Consider the following 13576-nt stretch of genomic DNA (forward strand, 5'->3'; position numbering starts at 1 on the left):
ATCTTATCATCTCGTGTCATCCACCTAGTGTATGAAGAGCACAAACAAACACAAGATTGAGGGGAAGACAGGGAGTGACATGGAAGGATGGAATTATGCAAGATCTGAAGAAGATGGAAGTCGAAGAGGAAGATGCAAGGTACAGAAACAACTGGAGGAGACTCATACATGCTGCCAACATCTCACTCTAGAGAAATAGTGGAAAGAATAGCTGACTTGATACAGCTTTCATCATATTATGTTCTATAAAGGATGGCTTCAGTGTTATCAGATGATTTGTTGGCATATGTCAATAAGTTTAGGGAATTAATCATGAGCAAGGCAGAAAGAATATGAGATATCTTTCACAATGCAACTCCTGCCTATCAAGCAAAAAATAATCAAGTTAATGGGTTATAAACTTATGGCATGAACAAAAGGAATGATGCCCTTGTGTGTGTGTGTGAGTGTGTGTGTGTGTGTGTGTGTGTGTGTGTGAGAGTGCGCGCAGTGAGCCTCACCAAAGCACTGGGGGGCGCCAGGAAGGGAGCAATGCTGTGGGCGGTGACGAAGGGTATAGTGAGGCAGGCTCCCAGACAGGCAATCACTGGGAGTGCCGTCTGTCCCACCAGGAGGTTGAGATCCAGGCCCCGCACTCCCCCGAGGTAGATCAGCTCCAGGTTGGTCTTGAGCCACCAGTTGGGGCCCATCATGACAAGTGCACACATGATTTTAGTGTACAGGACCCCCAGTGCCCAGTCCTGAGGGGATAAATGGAGATCAGTAATAGGAAAGATGAGATCAATGGAGGTCAGTAGTAAGGACAGTTCACTACATAGGATGAAAATGAAAATCTAATGCAATGTGCACATGATTTTGGTGGACAGGATCCCCAGCACCCAGTCCTGAGGATGTAAATGGAGGTCAGTAAGATGAAAGAACAATTCAGGATATACAATGACAATGAAGATCTCATGCTAAAACTATTGAGCCCACACAGTTGGTGGTTGGTAGAGATTTCAGCGGCAGACCCTAAATAACATGAAAGGACTGAAAAAGGAGGCTGCATAAGACTATGCAACCTGGAAAGTCGCCATTAAGGTATGATCTTTCAAAATTGTGCCATGGCATCCCCAACACACCCTCACCTGCCAGAGGAAGAGGATGGGTGTCTGGTGGAGGGGCACCCGCAACGGTATGACAATGACCAGCTCCATCAGTACGCCCACCATAAGGGGCACCACCACCGCCACCACCACCAGTGCTATGAGTGCCTTCAGACCCTGCAAAGTGTAAAGGAATATTAAGGAATAGCTACTTCGTTATTTTGTACTTCAAACTTGCTGTCATCTTTCTCTATTTCTCTCTCTTTCCATTATTATCTGTATCTACCTATCTGACATGTAGTGACCCACACAAAGCACCACTCACTCATACACACATCATTCACACCCTTAGCCCATGAGCCACTGGTAGTTACAAATTATCATTAGTCTAAGATTTAATCCTCTCATTTTATAAAATACTGTCCTCTCCCACTCCCAGCATCCTACATTACAGAAACCTCTTCACTGCACCAGTCAATGATCTGTGAGTGATAATACAACCTCTTCATCTGTTGCTGCTCAATTTGCTTTTTGTGAAGATTACACTCTCATCTTCCTTTCCCCTGATAAGATAACCAGATATGATATTAACTATAATCATGAAAACGTGTGTGTGTGTGTGTGTGTGTGTGTGTGTGTGTGTGTGTGTGTGTGTGTGTGTGTGTGCATAGAGGATGAGGAAAATGAGATAGTAGTACTATTGAGAAAACTCTAACCTGGTATAAGCATGAGTGATGAAAATGCAAAATTATGTATGTCTTTTTATTTTTACCTGAAGATTACCTAACACTTTTCTATGCAACCAAGATAGTTCAACAGTTTTCAGTTCCTTCTTTTTTTCATGCATTTCTTATACCAGAAGTTTCCCAGCAGCACAAGGAAGGAGGGATGTGTATGTGTATGCATGAGTGTGTGTGTGTGTGTGTGTGTGTGTGTGTGTGTGTGTGTGTGTGTGTGTGTGTGTGTGTGTGTGTGTGTGTGTGTGTGTGTGTGTGTGTGTGTGTGTGTGCATTTTGATGGATGGGGGAATGTATATAAGGAAGAGGGACAGCAGCACCCAATACCCACCATGATGCCCCACTGCTGCAGGCGAAGGATGACTTGTGACCACCCCAGCATGATCCAGGAGGCCAGGAGGGTGATGCCCCGGATGCTCAGGAGACACAGGTACAGTCCACATGCCCCGGCATATAGCTCATGAACCTGTGAAGAGATGACTCTCTAGTAATGCCATTATTCTGCTACTACAAAAACTAAATGCTACTTCCACTAATCCTTTATCTTATTGTTATCTATCTATTGCGATAAATCAGGGTTATAGTCAATCAAATACATTCACAACAGGTATCCCATAAGGAGGGCTGCACTCTCTCTTTCAGGACTAGTTGCAAACCTCTAGGAATTACATAATTATGCTTTCAACTGAGGCTTTATCATATGTCTACAAGACTGGCAATCTTACACAGGGTGGCCTAGGCAGCATCACACACACACACACACACACACACACACACACACACACACACACATACACACACACACACACACACCATCATTTACACTCTTAGCCCCATCAGCCCCTAGCAGAAAGGGACTGTCTTGTGAACCACCATCCTACACCCCAAAAGAAGAAAATTATGTGGCAGGCTGAATGACCACACACATCATTCACTCTTAGCCCCGTCTGCCAAAAGCAAAGTAAGTGGCAGGCTTAAGGACCACCCTGACACAATGCCCTGTAAGTGGATGTACCTTGGTATCCCCAAGGGCAAAGTACATGCAGTGGCGGCCCACAAGCACAGGCAGGGTGAGGCAGATGATGGAGGCAACGGTAAGACTCAGGCACATCATCACCACCAGGCCCAGTATCCGCAGCCCAAACCACCGAGGCCGCACGTACGCCTGGAATCCTGGTGGTGACAAAGCTGGGTTAGCAGGGAGGACATCACATAGACTTCTCTCATCGACGTTTTGAGAGAGAGAGAGAGAGAGAGAGAGAGAGAGAGAGAGAGAGAGAGAGAGAGAGAGAGAGAGAGAGAGAGAGAGAGAGAGAGAGAGAGAGAGAGAGAGAGAGAGAGAGAGAGAGAGAGAGAGAGAGAGAGAGAGAGAGAACAAGAATATTTCCTTTTGATTCAAATGTTCCTTCTAACAAATTGTCATAAAAGATGCTGATTGCAAATATGCTGTTGAAGTATTTTATGATATTTAATATACATTATTTGAAGAGAGATAGATCAATATTATGCAACTTTTGTTACTATGTAAAGAATGTTGTGTAAACTGTTGAAAGTTGTATATGATAATGTAAGTGCATATGAAAATAATACAAATTAAATAAATTTTGTACAACTCAATGCCATTCCCTTGAACTCACAAATGACTTAGAAATTCAGGGATGCAAAAAGATCATGCAACACAGAAACACAACACAACATTAAAGAAACATGAAGTGCACTGCTCAGTCCACACTTGGTCCTTGCCTTCACTAGATCCCCAAGACCCACCTGAAGATCGTGCAACATTGAAACACAACACAAAAGTAAAGTAACATCAGGTAAGGAACATAAGGTACACTGCTCAGTCCACACCTGCTCCCTGCCTTCACTAGACCTCTAAGACCCACCTGTTGGTCCATCCCGCTGCAGGAGTGCCTGGTGGGCTGCCCCAAGACCACCAGCCAATGCATCAGCCGCCGCCCCTGCACCAATGATGGCAACACCGCCACCACCGCCACCGCCACCACCACCACCACCACCACCACCACCACCACCACCACCTCCGCCGCCACCAGCAACGACAACTGCAGCTGCTCCTCTCGCCTCCTCCACTACTGGTTCCACTATAGGCTCTGCTGGCTCCTCCTCTGCCTCAGCCTGTGGTGGTGCTCTTGGTCCAGCAGCAGCAGCATCCCCACCAGCTGTCCCTGTGTCACCGCCTATCACCACACCACCCTGCAAAGTACAATGCACCATGTAAATGTTTTCCATGATAAAATAAGTGTCTAAAGATAAGGTTTTTGGTGATTATTAAAACAACTATGTAGCAGTGAAATGGTTAAGTAAGTGATCTCTCTCTCTCTCTCTCTCTCTCTCTCTCTCTCTCTCACACATTAAATCCCCACAGCACCCTACTCACTCACAGCACCTCTACACTCCCACAGCACCTCCACACGCTCCCATAGCAGTACCAACCTGAGGATCAAGAGGGACATCTCCCAGGAGGTAGGATCTGAGGCCCAGGATGTGGGAGACAGCCACACACCAGTGTCGCACCACCAGCTTGAGCCAGACCCTTGTGTGGCCTTGCTCCAGCAGTGCCGGCAGTATAACTTGGAGCAGCAGCAGTTCCAGTGACAACTCACTTACTGGCGTGTCACTGTTAGAGAAAGTGAGATAGACTGAGATAATGATGTGATTGATAGAGATAATGATGATGTGATGAGCAAAGGCAATGCGATGAATACAGATAATATTGTGACAAATAAAAGTCCCAGTTATATCATTCAGTCCTTCAAAACCTTTTCCCTAACTTCCATCCCTGCAATATTATTCAGTCCTTCAAAATGTTTCCTGAAGTTATATTCCAGCACAACCCACTTCAATATGAACTGAATGACTCTAGATGCATTCCATTTTGTGCTCCAACACCAGTACCCAGGAAAGGCCAGAGTGGATAGTGCAACACCTACCTGGAGAGAGTGATGTGGTAGGGAAGGAAGGAGGGCCAGTAGGCATGGATGATCTTGATGGGCAGCCACAGCATGAGCAGTACTGTGCACCCAAAGATCACCATGGAGGCCAGGAAGCGACGCGTGTGCCGCACGATGGGTAGGTGAATCATCTGCAACACACAAACATACACACACATAAGAACATAAACAAATAAAGGAAGCTGCAAGAAGCCATGTGGAAGTCCCAGTATAAATGTACTTGCCTACTTGTATTTCCACTCCACTATCATCCTCGCTCATAAATTTGTCTAATCTTCTTTCGAAGCTCCCTAATGACACACACACAATGTACACAAGTACTTGAGTGTAAAGCCAACATAAGTGTCATTACTTGCTTATATTACTCAAGACTGGTATTAGGTAAGAATATCTACACATGTTCTATGACCCTATATCCTTCACTATTATGTGAGGCATGTACAGTACAGCAGACAGCTAACCCACTATACATCCACTCAACACCAGCATTCCTGTCTCTTTAACTCAGTGAGGTCATTCTTTCATAAGCACTTCTAAATATACAATACCCTGGTCACCAGCAACAGCAATATGACCAAGCCTGTGATGCTCAGGTGTCTGCAAGACCTCACCTCCTGCACAGGGTTGAAGTCTGGGTCATTCAGATTGCGCAGGAACCAGAGGACCCCAGGCCGCAGCACCTCCCGCAGCAACAGGATGAAAGAGGCAAAGTAGAACACGTACACCATCCCAACCAGCCAGTGGATGAACATGGAGGTGCCCGGAGCTGCCTTGAAGCTCACCTCACGGTCCTGTCCACACACCAAACACAATACACAATGACAATTACAATGCTTTTAATTGTTCGGGGAAATGAGAATGCGTTGACAGCCTGTGTCAAGGTCTAGTGCCCACACCACATACATATTACTGTCACAAGGCTTTCATCTGCTCGTGGTAAATTACAATGTGTACACAGCTTCTATTCTATGTCAAGGCTAAAGGACTGTTAAGATATATATTAAGAATGAGGCTGTAGATGTGCAGAAAATAGTGTGTTGGAAGAATGTGCATCATTGTATGACATCTGGTGATTTCATAATACACAACAGATTAATGGCATGTCATCACAAGGAACATTACATATATTCATATTAGCTTGGAGAAAAGGATCATGAGAGAGGGAGCAGAACAGAATTCATAACATGAGGAATATTATATCTATTTACCAAACTTCAAGAAAAGAACTTTACCTTGAGAGTGGCATCAAAAAGGGAGAGGGAGCAAATGTCTAGCCACCAGCCCCCAATGAGCGGGAACACCCCTATCTCCACCACGCTAAGCAGGGCAACCTTCACTACCACGTAGCACAGTCCCAGCGCTCGCTTTGGCCTGCAACACACAGCATGGGTCACTCCTCACAGATCAACACAGTACATCCCTTAAGTTTGGTGTGTCTGGCATTAAGTATATCTATCTTGATCACTAACATGGTACACCCCTTAACTTAAGCACATCTGGCATTACATCTATCAGTCTATGTACCAGGCCAGCAATCCCACACATTCACACACTCATCATTCACATTCTTAGCCCCATCAGCCCCTTGTGGAAAGGTATTATGTCTAAAAAACTTAACTGTGTGAAGTGTTAACTATGTGAAGTGTGTGTTTCATTCAGTTCTATGAATGAAACAAACTTCCCACAATTAAGTTGTTTTGGTAGTGTAGAGTAGAGTGATCCATGAGACTGTCCCTTTCCATCATGGGCAAATGGGGTTAAGAGTGTGAATGGTGTGTGTGTGTGTGTGTGTGTGTGTGTGTGTGTGTGTGTGTGTGTGTGTGTGTGTGTGTGTGTGTGTGTGTGTGTGTGTGTGTGTGTGTGTGTGTGTGTGTGTGTGTGTGTGTGTGTGGTGCTTTGCTTACGCCACCCTATGTGGGACTGCCAGCCTGGTACATAGATAGACAGTCATTCATTCAACTGAAAAAAAAACAACTTTCAATGCTACTGAAGAACTTTATCACTACTTCACAGGAGTTAACTGATATATATATATATATATATATATATATATATATATATATATATATATATATATATATATATATATATATATATATATATATATATATCACAGAACAAGTATCACAAGAAACACTGAAAAAAATAACCCAAAAGAAGTCACTGAGGCAAGTAATGAGGTAAATAATGAGGTGTCTGGTAAGGATACTGACAGCAAACCATTGTAAATAGTGAGATGTCTGGTAAATACTGACAGCCTCACACCTGTCTAGCCTGGAGATGGAGAAGTCCCTCTAGCAGTGTAAATAATGAGGTGTCTGGTAAATACTGACTGCCACTCACCTGTTTAACCTGGAGATGGCCGCGAGGGTGTGGAGCAGCACCAGACACAGCCCCACCATACAGTAGCCACACAGTGCTGTCAGGAGGCCCTCAAAGTGAGAGGCAGACACCCACCCTTTCAACTGGAAGCCAACTATCATGAAGTGTCCAATGTGGTATGGACAGAAGGCTGAGGAATACAGATAAAAAAAGAAACAATTAATGCACTTCAAATAACAAAGATCAGAAAAACTGAAGTGAATGAAGATCTTATTTAAATATAAGCATGAAATCCTAGAACAAGAAAAGAAGACAAACACAGAAGACAGAGAAAAAAAGGTCCAATTCCAATAAAGAAGAAAGATCAGAAAAGATGCAAAAGTGAATAAAGATCTTACTTGGATATAATCAGAAACACAAGTAAAAGAGACACACATACAAACACTACACAGAGAACTAAGGCAAATACTAAGGCTCACCAAATATAAGACATGGAATCGAAACACAAGTCGAACAAACAGACATCCACAAGACAATGGATAGAAATACAAATAAAAACAGACACACACAAACACAACATAGAGAACCAGGGCAAGGAAGACTCACCAAATACAAGAATGAACAGGGTGTTGAGAGAAACCACCCAGAACACATGCTCCAAAAACACCAGGGACCCGTCCAAACCCAACAAGCGTTCCCACGTCAGCTCGTCGGCCCCTCGATCCCACTCAATAGGGTTCCAATTGAGGTCATCTGCTGCTGCTCCCGGGTCCAAGTTGTTGTTCCCTGGTAGTCCCTCGTGCAGCAGCTCCCCACCATCCCCTATAAAGAACATTCACACTCTCAACCCAGTGGTAGAAAGGGACAGTCTTGTGGCTTACCATGCTACATCCCAGGAGGTTAGGCATAGCACAGCTGGTTACATACTTCCACAGCCCAACAGCACACACTGGTTTACCACTGCTGCTTTATAATCAACTAAATTGCCTAAGTCATTATCTCTAGTTCTTGGGAGACTCATGGGCCACCATACAACCCAAGAACCCAGGCACACGTCCCTCTATGAGTAAGTGATGTAGTAAGGGCAATATTTGACAGCGACAGGCATGTTGCTGGTCACCTTCTGCAATGTTCTGGTTGGCGGGCAGTGGAGGAACTTCCTGGTGCGGTGCGTGGTCCTCCATGATCTCCACGTTGTCATTGGGTCCTTCGATGGGTGGTGGAGCATTTTCATTGGCTGGCTGAATGGCACCAGCAGCATTGCCCCCATTCAGCAACCCAAAGTTTCCTGGAGGCTCATGCTGCATGGAGAAGAGAGAGAGAGAGAGAGAGAGAGAGAGAGAGAGAGAGAGAGAGAGAGAGAGAGAGAGAGAGAGAGAGAGAGAGAGAGAGAGAGAGAGAGAGAGAGAGTTTCACATTAATCATTTACAGTTCCATATAAACACTATCATCAACCACACCCAATAACATTATCATAAATGTTACCTTATTATCATCTATCTATAAACCATGCTGGCAGTCCACGGAGGGTGACCCAGAAACCCACACAACACACATTCTCTCTCTCTCTCTCTCTCTCTTGTTTTCTTCTTTACAATTCCTTCTTGCTGTTCTAGACATGATTTTTTATATTGCCCTTTCCCCCCTTCACTTGAGGTACCCTTCCCAGTGTGATTCTCTTGTTTTCCTCTTTATAATTCCTTCTTGCACTTCTTTCTATGGTGCTCTTTTGTCCCTTTACATGGTAATCCTATCTCTTCTCTTTACAACTGTCCCTTCCTCCAGCAAGGCAAGAAGGGCCCAGATCTGATGGACAGTGCAGCTCCACCCACCTCATGCTGTATGTCTTGGTCCAGCCAGTCCGGCCCTCCACCGTGTAGGATCTGTTCCCTCAGCCATACCAGACTGATGAAGGCGCTGAGTGTGCATGTCACCACAAAACACCCATGGAAGATGTCGGAGACCAGGTTGTCCCTGTAGGCAAGGACAGCAGAGTGAGGTTGAGATGATGTGTAACCATGGATGAAGCTTAAAGATGTGCATAAAAGCCATACAAAATTTAATCAGATTGTTAGTGTTGAGTCATTAGGAAAGTTTAAAAGATTAAACAAATTTATGAATGAGGATGATAGGTAGAAATAGATGTTTCATAGAACGAGTACCATGTTTAGCCATGATGGCTTCTTGCAGCTTCCCTTATTTTATGTTCTTATGTAAAAATATGATATAAGTATACTGTATCATTAAATTAATCCTGTTACATGATACTGGGGTAATTTATGTAACCATGGCCAAAGCTTAAAGGCACACATAGAAACATACATATATACATGCACAAAAATAGCACACAATAAGCTTGACTCAATCCTGCAGATATATAAATTGATATCCTGCATTGCACCTCAAGAGCATAACCAGAACACAGCTGGACACACATCCACAGCAAAGCCCAACAGCATAAACTGGCTTACCTCTGCTCTTCATAATGAGTCTGTTCCTTGGCCATGTTCAGTTATACAGAAACACAAAAAGACAAACATGCATGGCTGTACACTTACGTAGACAACATATCCAATGGGAGGGTGAGGACTGAGGACACGGAGCCAGTGAAGAGACAGCGGTATATCCTGCAGGCAGTGAGAGGCACCACCACCAGCCAGGCCACAGCCACCAGTGTGTAGTGGAACCAGTACCTGACTGCCGTGCCCATGCTGCGCGCCAGGCCGGAGAGAATATCTGCGATGGGAAGCCTCTTTGGCATGTCGGGTGAGTAGACTGAGGAGAGACAGACGTTGCATCAGTTAGACTCTGCTGTGTACATGTCACTCTGCAGCTGATTTATTTATGTGTTATGAAGTATTTAGAAGAATGAAAATGCCTTGGTGTGAGCTATGTTATGCCACTTCATGTAAATTTATGTGTCAAGATGTGTTTAGCAGAATGAAAATGCCTTGGGATGATTTAATGTTATGCTAAATCACCTAAATTTGTAGAAAAGTTTAAATATGAATATATCCAGTTCATTCTAATATTGTGATGGTTCATGATTCTCTCCAGACTGATCATCCATTCAAAGCATCAGATTTTGTCTTAAGAGTCCAAATCTAAATCTCATTCTTTAATACTACCAACACAACAGCACCCTTTAAATGTGAATGTATCCAGTTCATTCTAATACTGGGAAGTTTTGTAACTCTTCTTGCAAAGTGTTTTATCCAGATGGAGATATAGGATCACCTTTAAGTATTCCAGGATATCAGGTTTTGTATTGATAAAAGTCCTAATCTAAGTCTCATTTTAGGATTTTAGGATACTAATGACAGAACAGCATTCTTTCTATTTATGTATGTGGCCTATATTATTGTTCCTTTATCATCAGAAGTGAAATGTTCAGTGATTTATTATTTACGTGAAAACATATGTGATATATACAAGCGCATTAGTGTTAAATCTTTGAACATTTCACTTCTGATTATAAGGGAATGATAATACAGTAACACTAAGGTATTCACCCAAGACACAATGTGCAGTGGTCAACTTACTTGGGGTGAAGTGGAAGCGGTGTTTACATAGTTCGCAGTACTCCTTGCGGGAATACCTAAGCCACTGCACCAGACAGTCCTGGTGGATGAATTTGATACTACCCGTACATATACAAGGGTGGAAGAGGGGCCGGTCGCTGCTCCCCTCACACCGACACACCCGGCAAATATCTGCAATGAGAACATAAGTCAGGCGGAGGAAGAGAAAGAGGAAAGGACAAGGGATTGTGTGTCTCTGGCACTCTTTCTGGCTCCAGCTTGCACCCAGGGCAGACCTCCCCACTTCTATCTGCTGTGTTAATCCAAGTGCCTTTCTCCACCCACAACCATTTGCCAACTCACAACCATTTGCACTCCTGGGTTCCCTTGTCTCCTGTTAGGTTAAAACAGGCATTGTTCCCCCCCTCTCCTGATCCCCATCCAGACTATGTGGGGGGGGGGGGGTAGTTAGGTAGGATCATCCCTCCATGCACATTACAGGGATGGTCACATTCAAGTCATGGTCTGTTCATGATTCATTCACATATTACTACATGCATTTCAATAGAAGCATTCATCCTGGTACTTGCTGAAAAGCAAGTACAAAAATATAAATAAGCTTAGCTTATTTATATTTTTGTACTTTTTTGTAAACTACTGAAATCACCCTTATTTTTTCATCACTCCCTCCACCTCAGCAGCGAAACTCCTGAATTGGTCGTCTGGTATTTTTTTTTTTTTTGTTACAGTCACTTGTCACTAACATTTCATTTGGCAATCCTCAATATGTGAGCTGATAAGCCAGCACAATACCAGCACATCAATGAGTAGCAGGTAAGCAGATGAACAGGCGAGCAGATGAGACATAATAACACGCATAACAAGAAAGCAAACCATTCATACAACGGGAAAATAAAAAAAGACACACGTACTAGACTGAACCAAGAGTAATTACACATAAAACCCTCTTAATACCACAACATTAATGAGCAGCAGGTAAGCAGGTGAACACGTAGCACAAGTCCAAGCTAAGAACTATAAGAACACATAAACAGGAAACCAAATAAAAAAAAATGTAAACTAAAACGATACACGTACTAGACTGAAACAAGACTAATTCACATACCAAACCCTCCTAATACCACAAAATTAATGAGTAGCAAGTAAGCAGGTGAGGTCTGGGATGTGGTTGAAGTATACGAGGTACGGGTCAGGTCAGCCCCTCTTCTAAACCCTAAGTTACCCATCATGCTTAGTCATCCCTACACTCTATGTACGTGTGCTAGGGTGGCTTGTGAGGGCATATTAAAGCCGTACCTTGGTTCTGTGAGTCCTCCTCCATTTTCGTCAACACACAACAAACAAGTGAACATCGGCCACCTCTGTGCTCCTAATCCAGCTATTACCTCCTATCTCTACCCCAGTATCAGCTTAAGGGCATGTTTATTACATCTAGTGCCTCTGTATTAGTAGTGTTTATATGCAATTGTTTGTATATGCAGCGTGGTGCTGATGTGATGGGTTGTATCTGAGGAATTGAGGGTGAAATAATGGAAGAATATTACATTTGGCAACTCCGAATTGGGTGTCAGCTGAGTTTGTTTACTGTGAACCACCCTGACCTGACCTGACATGACATTGTCCTTGGTCATTTATTAGGCTGGACATCAATATAATTTTTTTTTTCTCTCTCTCTCTCTCTCTCTCTCTCTCTCTCTCTCTCTCTCTCTCTCTCTCTCTCTCTCTCTCTCTCTCTCTCTCTCTCTCTCTCTCTCTCTCTCTCTCTCTCTCTCTCTCTCTCTCTCTTTGCTCACTTAACTTACTAAAGTATTAATACATGAAAAAAAGTTGTTAATTTTCCTGTAGTAGTAGTAGTAGTAGGAGGAGAGAGAGAGAGAGAATTATAACACACACACACACACACACACACACACACACACACACAGGTAACTTGGAGCATAGGAAGGGTGGTGGTGCGACGTGAACATTCTCTTGGGTTACTGGAGAGAGTGAGGAGGAAACGAAAGCTACAAGACGCTGTCCTGCCATTAGAACTGCAACAATGGAATCGTAGATATTCGAGACATCTTCAGTTCTTCGCAAGAGCCTCGGGAACGGGCATTTTATGACGCATTCCTTTCGCACCTTAAACTTATTTTTTGGCCAATCATTCATCCTAGACTAGACATTACACTGGAGTCAGCTGGCACTTGATGTGTTGTGGCATCTGGCTTGCGACACTTGTACGGCAACAGAACCAGGCAGAGAGGACACCAAGCACTGGTTCTTCATGACATCAAACCCTGCGACGAGGCACCACCAGCCTTGATTACAGACAAGATGTGCCCTGGCACTTTATGATGGCATAACCATGATAAAGTGACAGTAAAATACTCTCTCTCTCTCTCTCTCTCTCAGTTTGACCTGTCAGATCCAGCGGACCACACAACCTATCCTCCCCGCGTTGATTCACCCGGGCCAGCCAGCGCAAGCCGGGCTGGCTACACCCAGCCGCGCCTGTCAGAGGAGTCGCACCGAGATGCTGCCCTCTCCCCCCGACCCGCCAACTACATCACCCCACATCCAGACCTTTCCACCTGTCACTCACCGCCCCATCAAGCCCAAACACCACCAAACCGACACACAGCGCCAAGCACAATCAACAGTATGTTGCTGAAAGTAATACAATGGAATATTCATGGTGTGGTGAGCAAGGCGGCCACACTATTACAGTACATCCACGCCAACAATACAACCATTGTACTCCTTCAAGAGACCCTCCTCAGTAACGCCTCATCTCTGAGGTTTGGAAACTATCAAGTTTTCCAACAACCCTACCAGCAAGGTAGGTGTCGGGGGCTTCTAACCTTGGTCAGACGGGACATCCCAGTCACCCTTACTCAGCCACCACCACGCCTCGGAGAACAGGTGGACTCGCT

General features: G+C 44.2%; 1 protein-coding gene across 2 annotated transcripts in view; it reads right to left on the reverse strand.

Annotated features, from left to right (window-relative positions):
- LOC135115562 (E3 ubiquitin-protein ligase MARCHF6-like) overlaps positions 1-13576 on the reverse strand; it is a 36547-nt gene that overhangs the window by 3734 nt on the left and 19237 nt on the right. Inside the window, exons 1-16 of one of the 2 annotated variants that reach the window (XM_064032463.1) lie at positions 11955-12110; positions 10659-10829; positions 9675-9891; positions 8949-9090; positions 8237-8417; positions 7723-7938; positions 7138-7306; positions 6027-6165; positions 5406-5585; positions 4774-4925; positions 4277-4460; positions 3709-4036; positions 2838-2995; positions 2154-2288; positions 1128-1262; positions 501-740 (exon numbers count right to left, since the gene is read on the reverse strand). In XM_064032463.1, the coding sequence (XP_063888533.1) occupies positions 501-740; positions 1128-1262; positions 2154-2288; positions 2838-2995; positions 3709-4036; positions 4277-4460; positions 4774-4925; positions 5406-5585; positions 6027-6165; positions 7138-7306; positions 7723-7938; positions 8237-8417; positions 8949-9090; positions 9675-9891; positions 10659-10829; positions 11955-11979 (2772 nt within the window). In that variant the 5' untranslated portion in view covers positions 11980-12110. Of the gene's footprint in view, positions 1-500; positions 741-1127; positions 1263-2153; positions 2289-2837; positions 2996-3708; positions 4037-4276; positions 4461-4773; positions 4926-5405; positions 5586-6026; positions 6166-7137; positions 7307-7722; positions 7939-8236; positions 8418-8948; positions 9091-9674; positions 9892-10658; positions 10830-11954; positions 12111-13576 lie in introns of those variants that run through there. The other variant, XM_064032462.1, reaches the window with a different exon arrangement.

The sequence above is a fragment of the Scylla paramamosain genome, chromosome 29, assembly GCF_035594125.1.
Source record: "Scylla paramamosain isolate STU-SP2022 chromosome 29, ASM3559412v1, whole genome shotgun sequence".
In the NCBI taxonomy this organism is placed as follows: domain Eukaryota; kingdom Metazoa; phylum Arthropoda; class Malacostraca; order Decapoda; family Portunidae; genus Scylla; species Scylla paramamosain.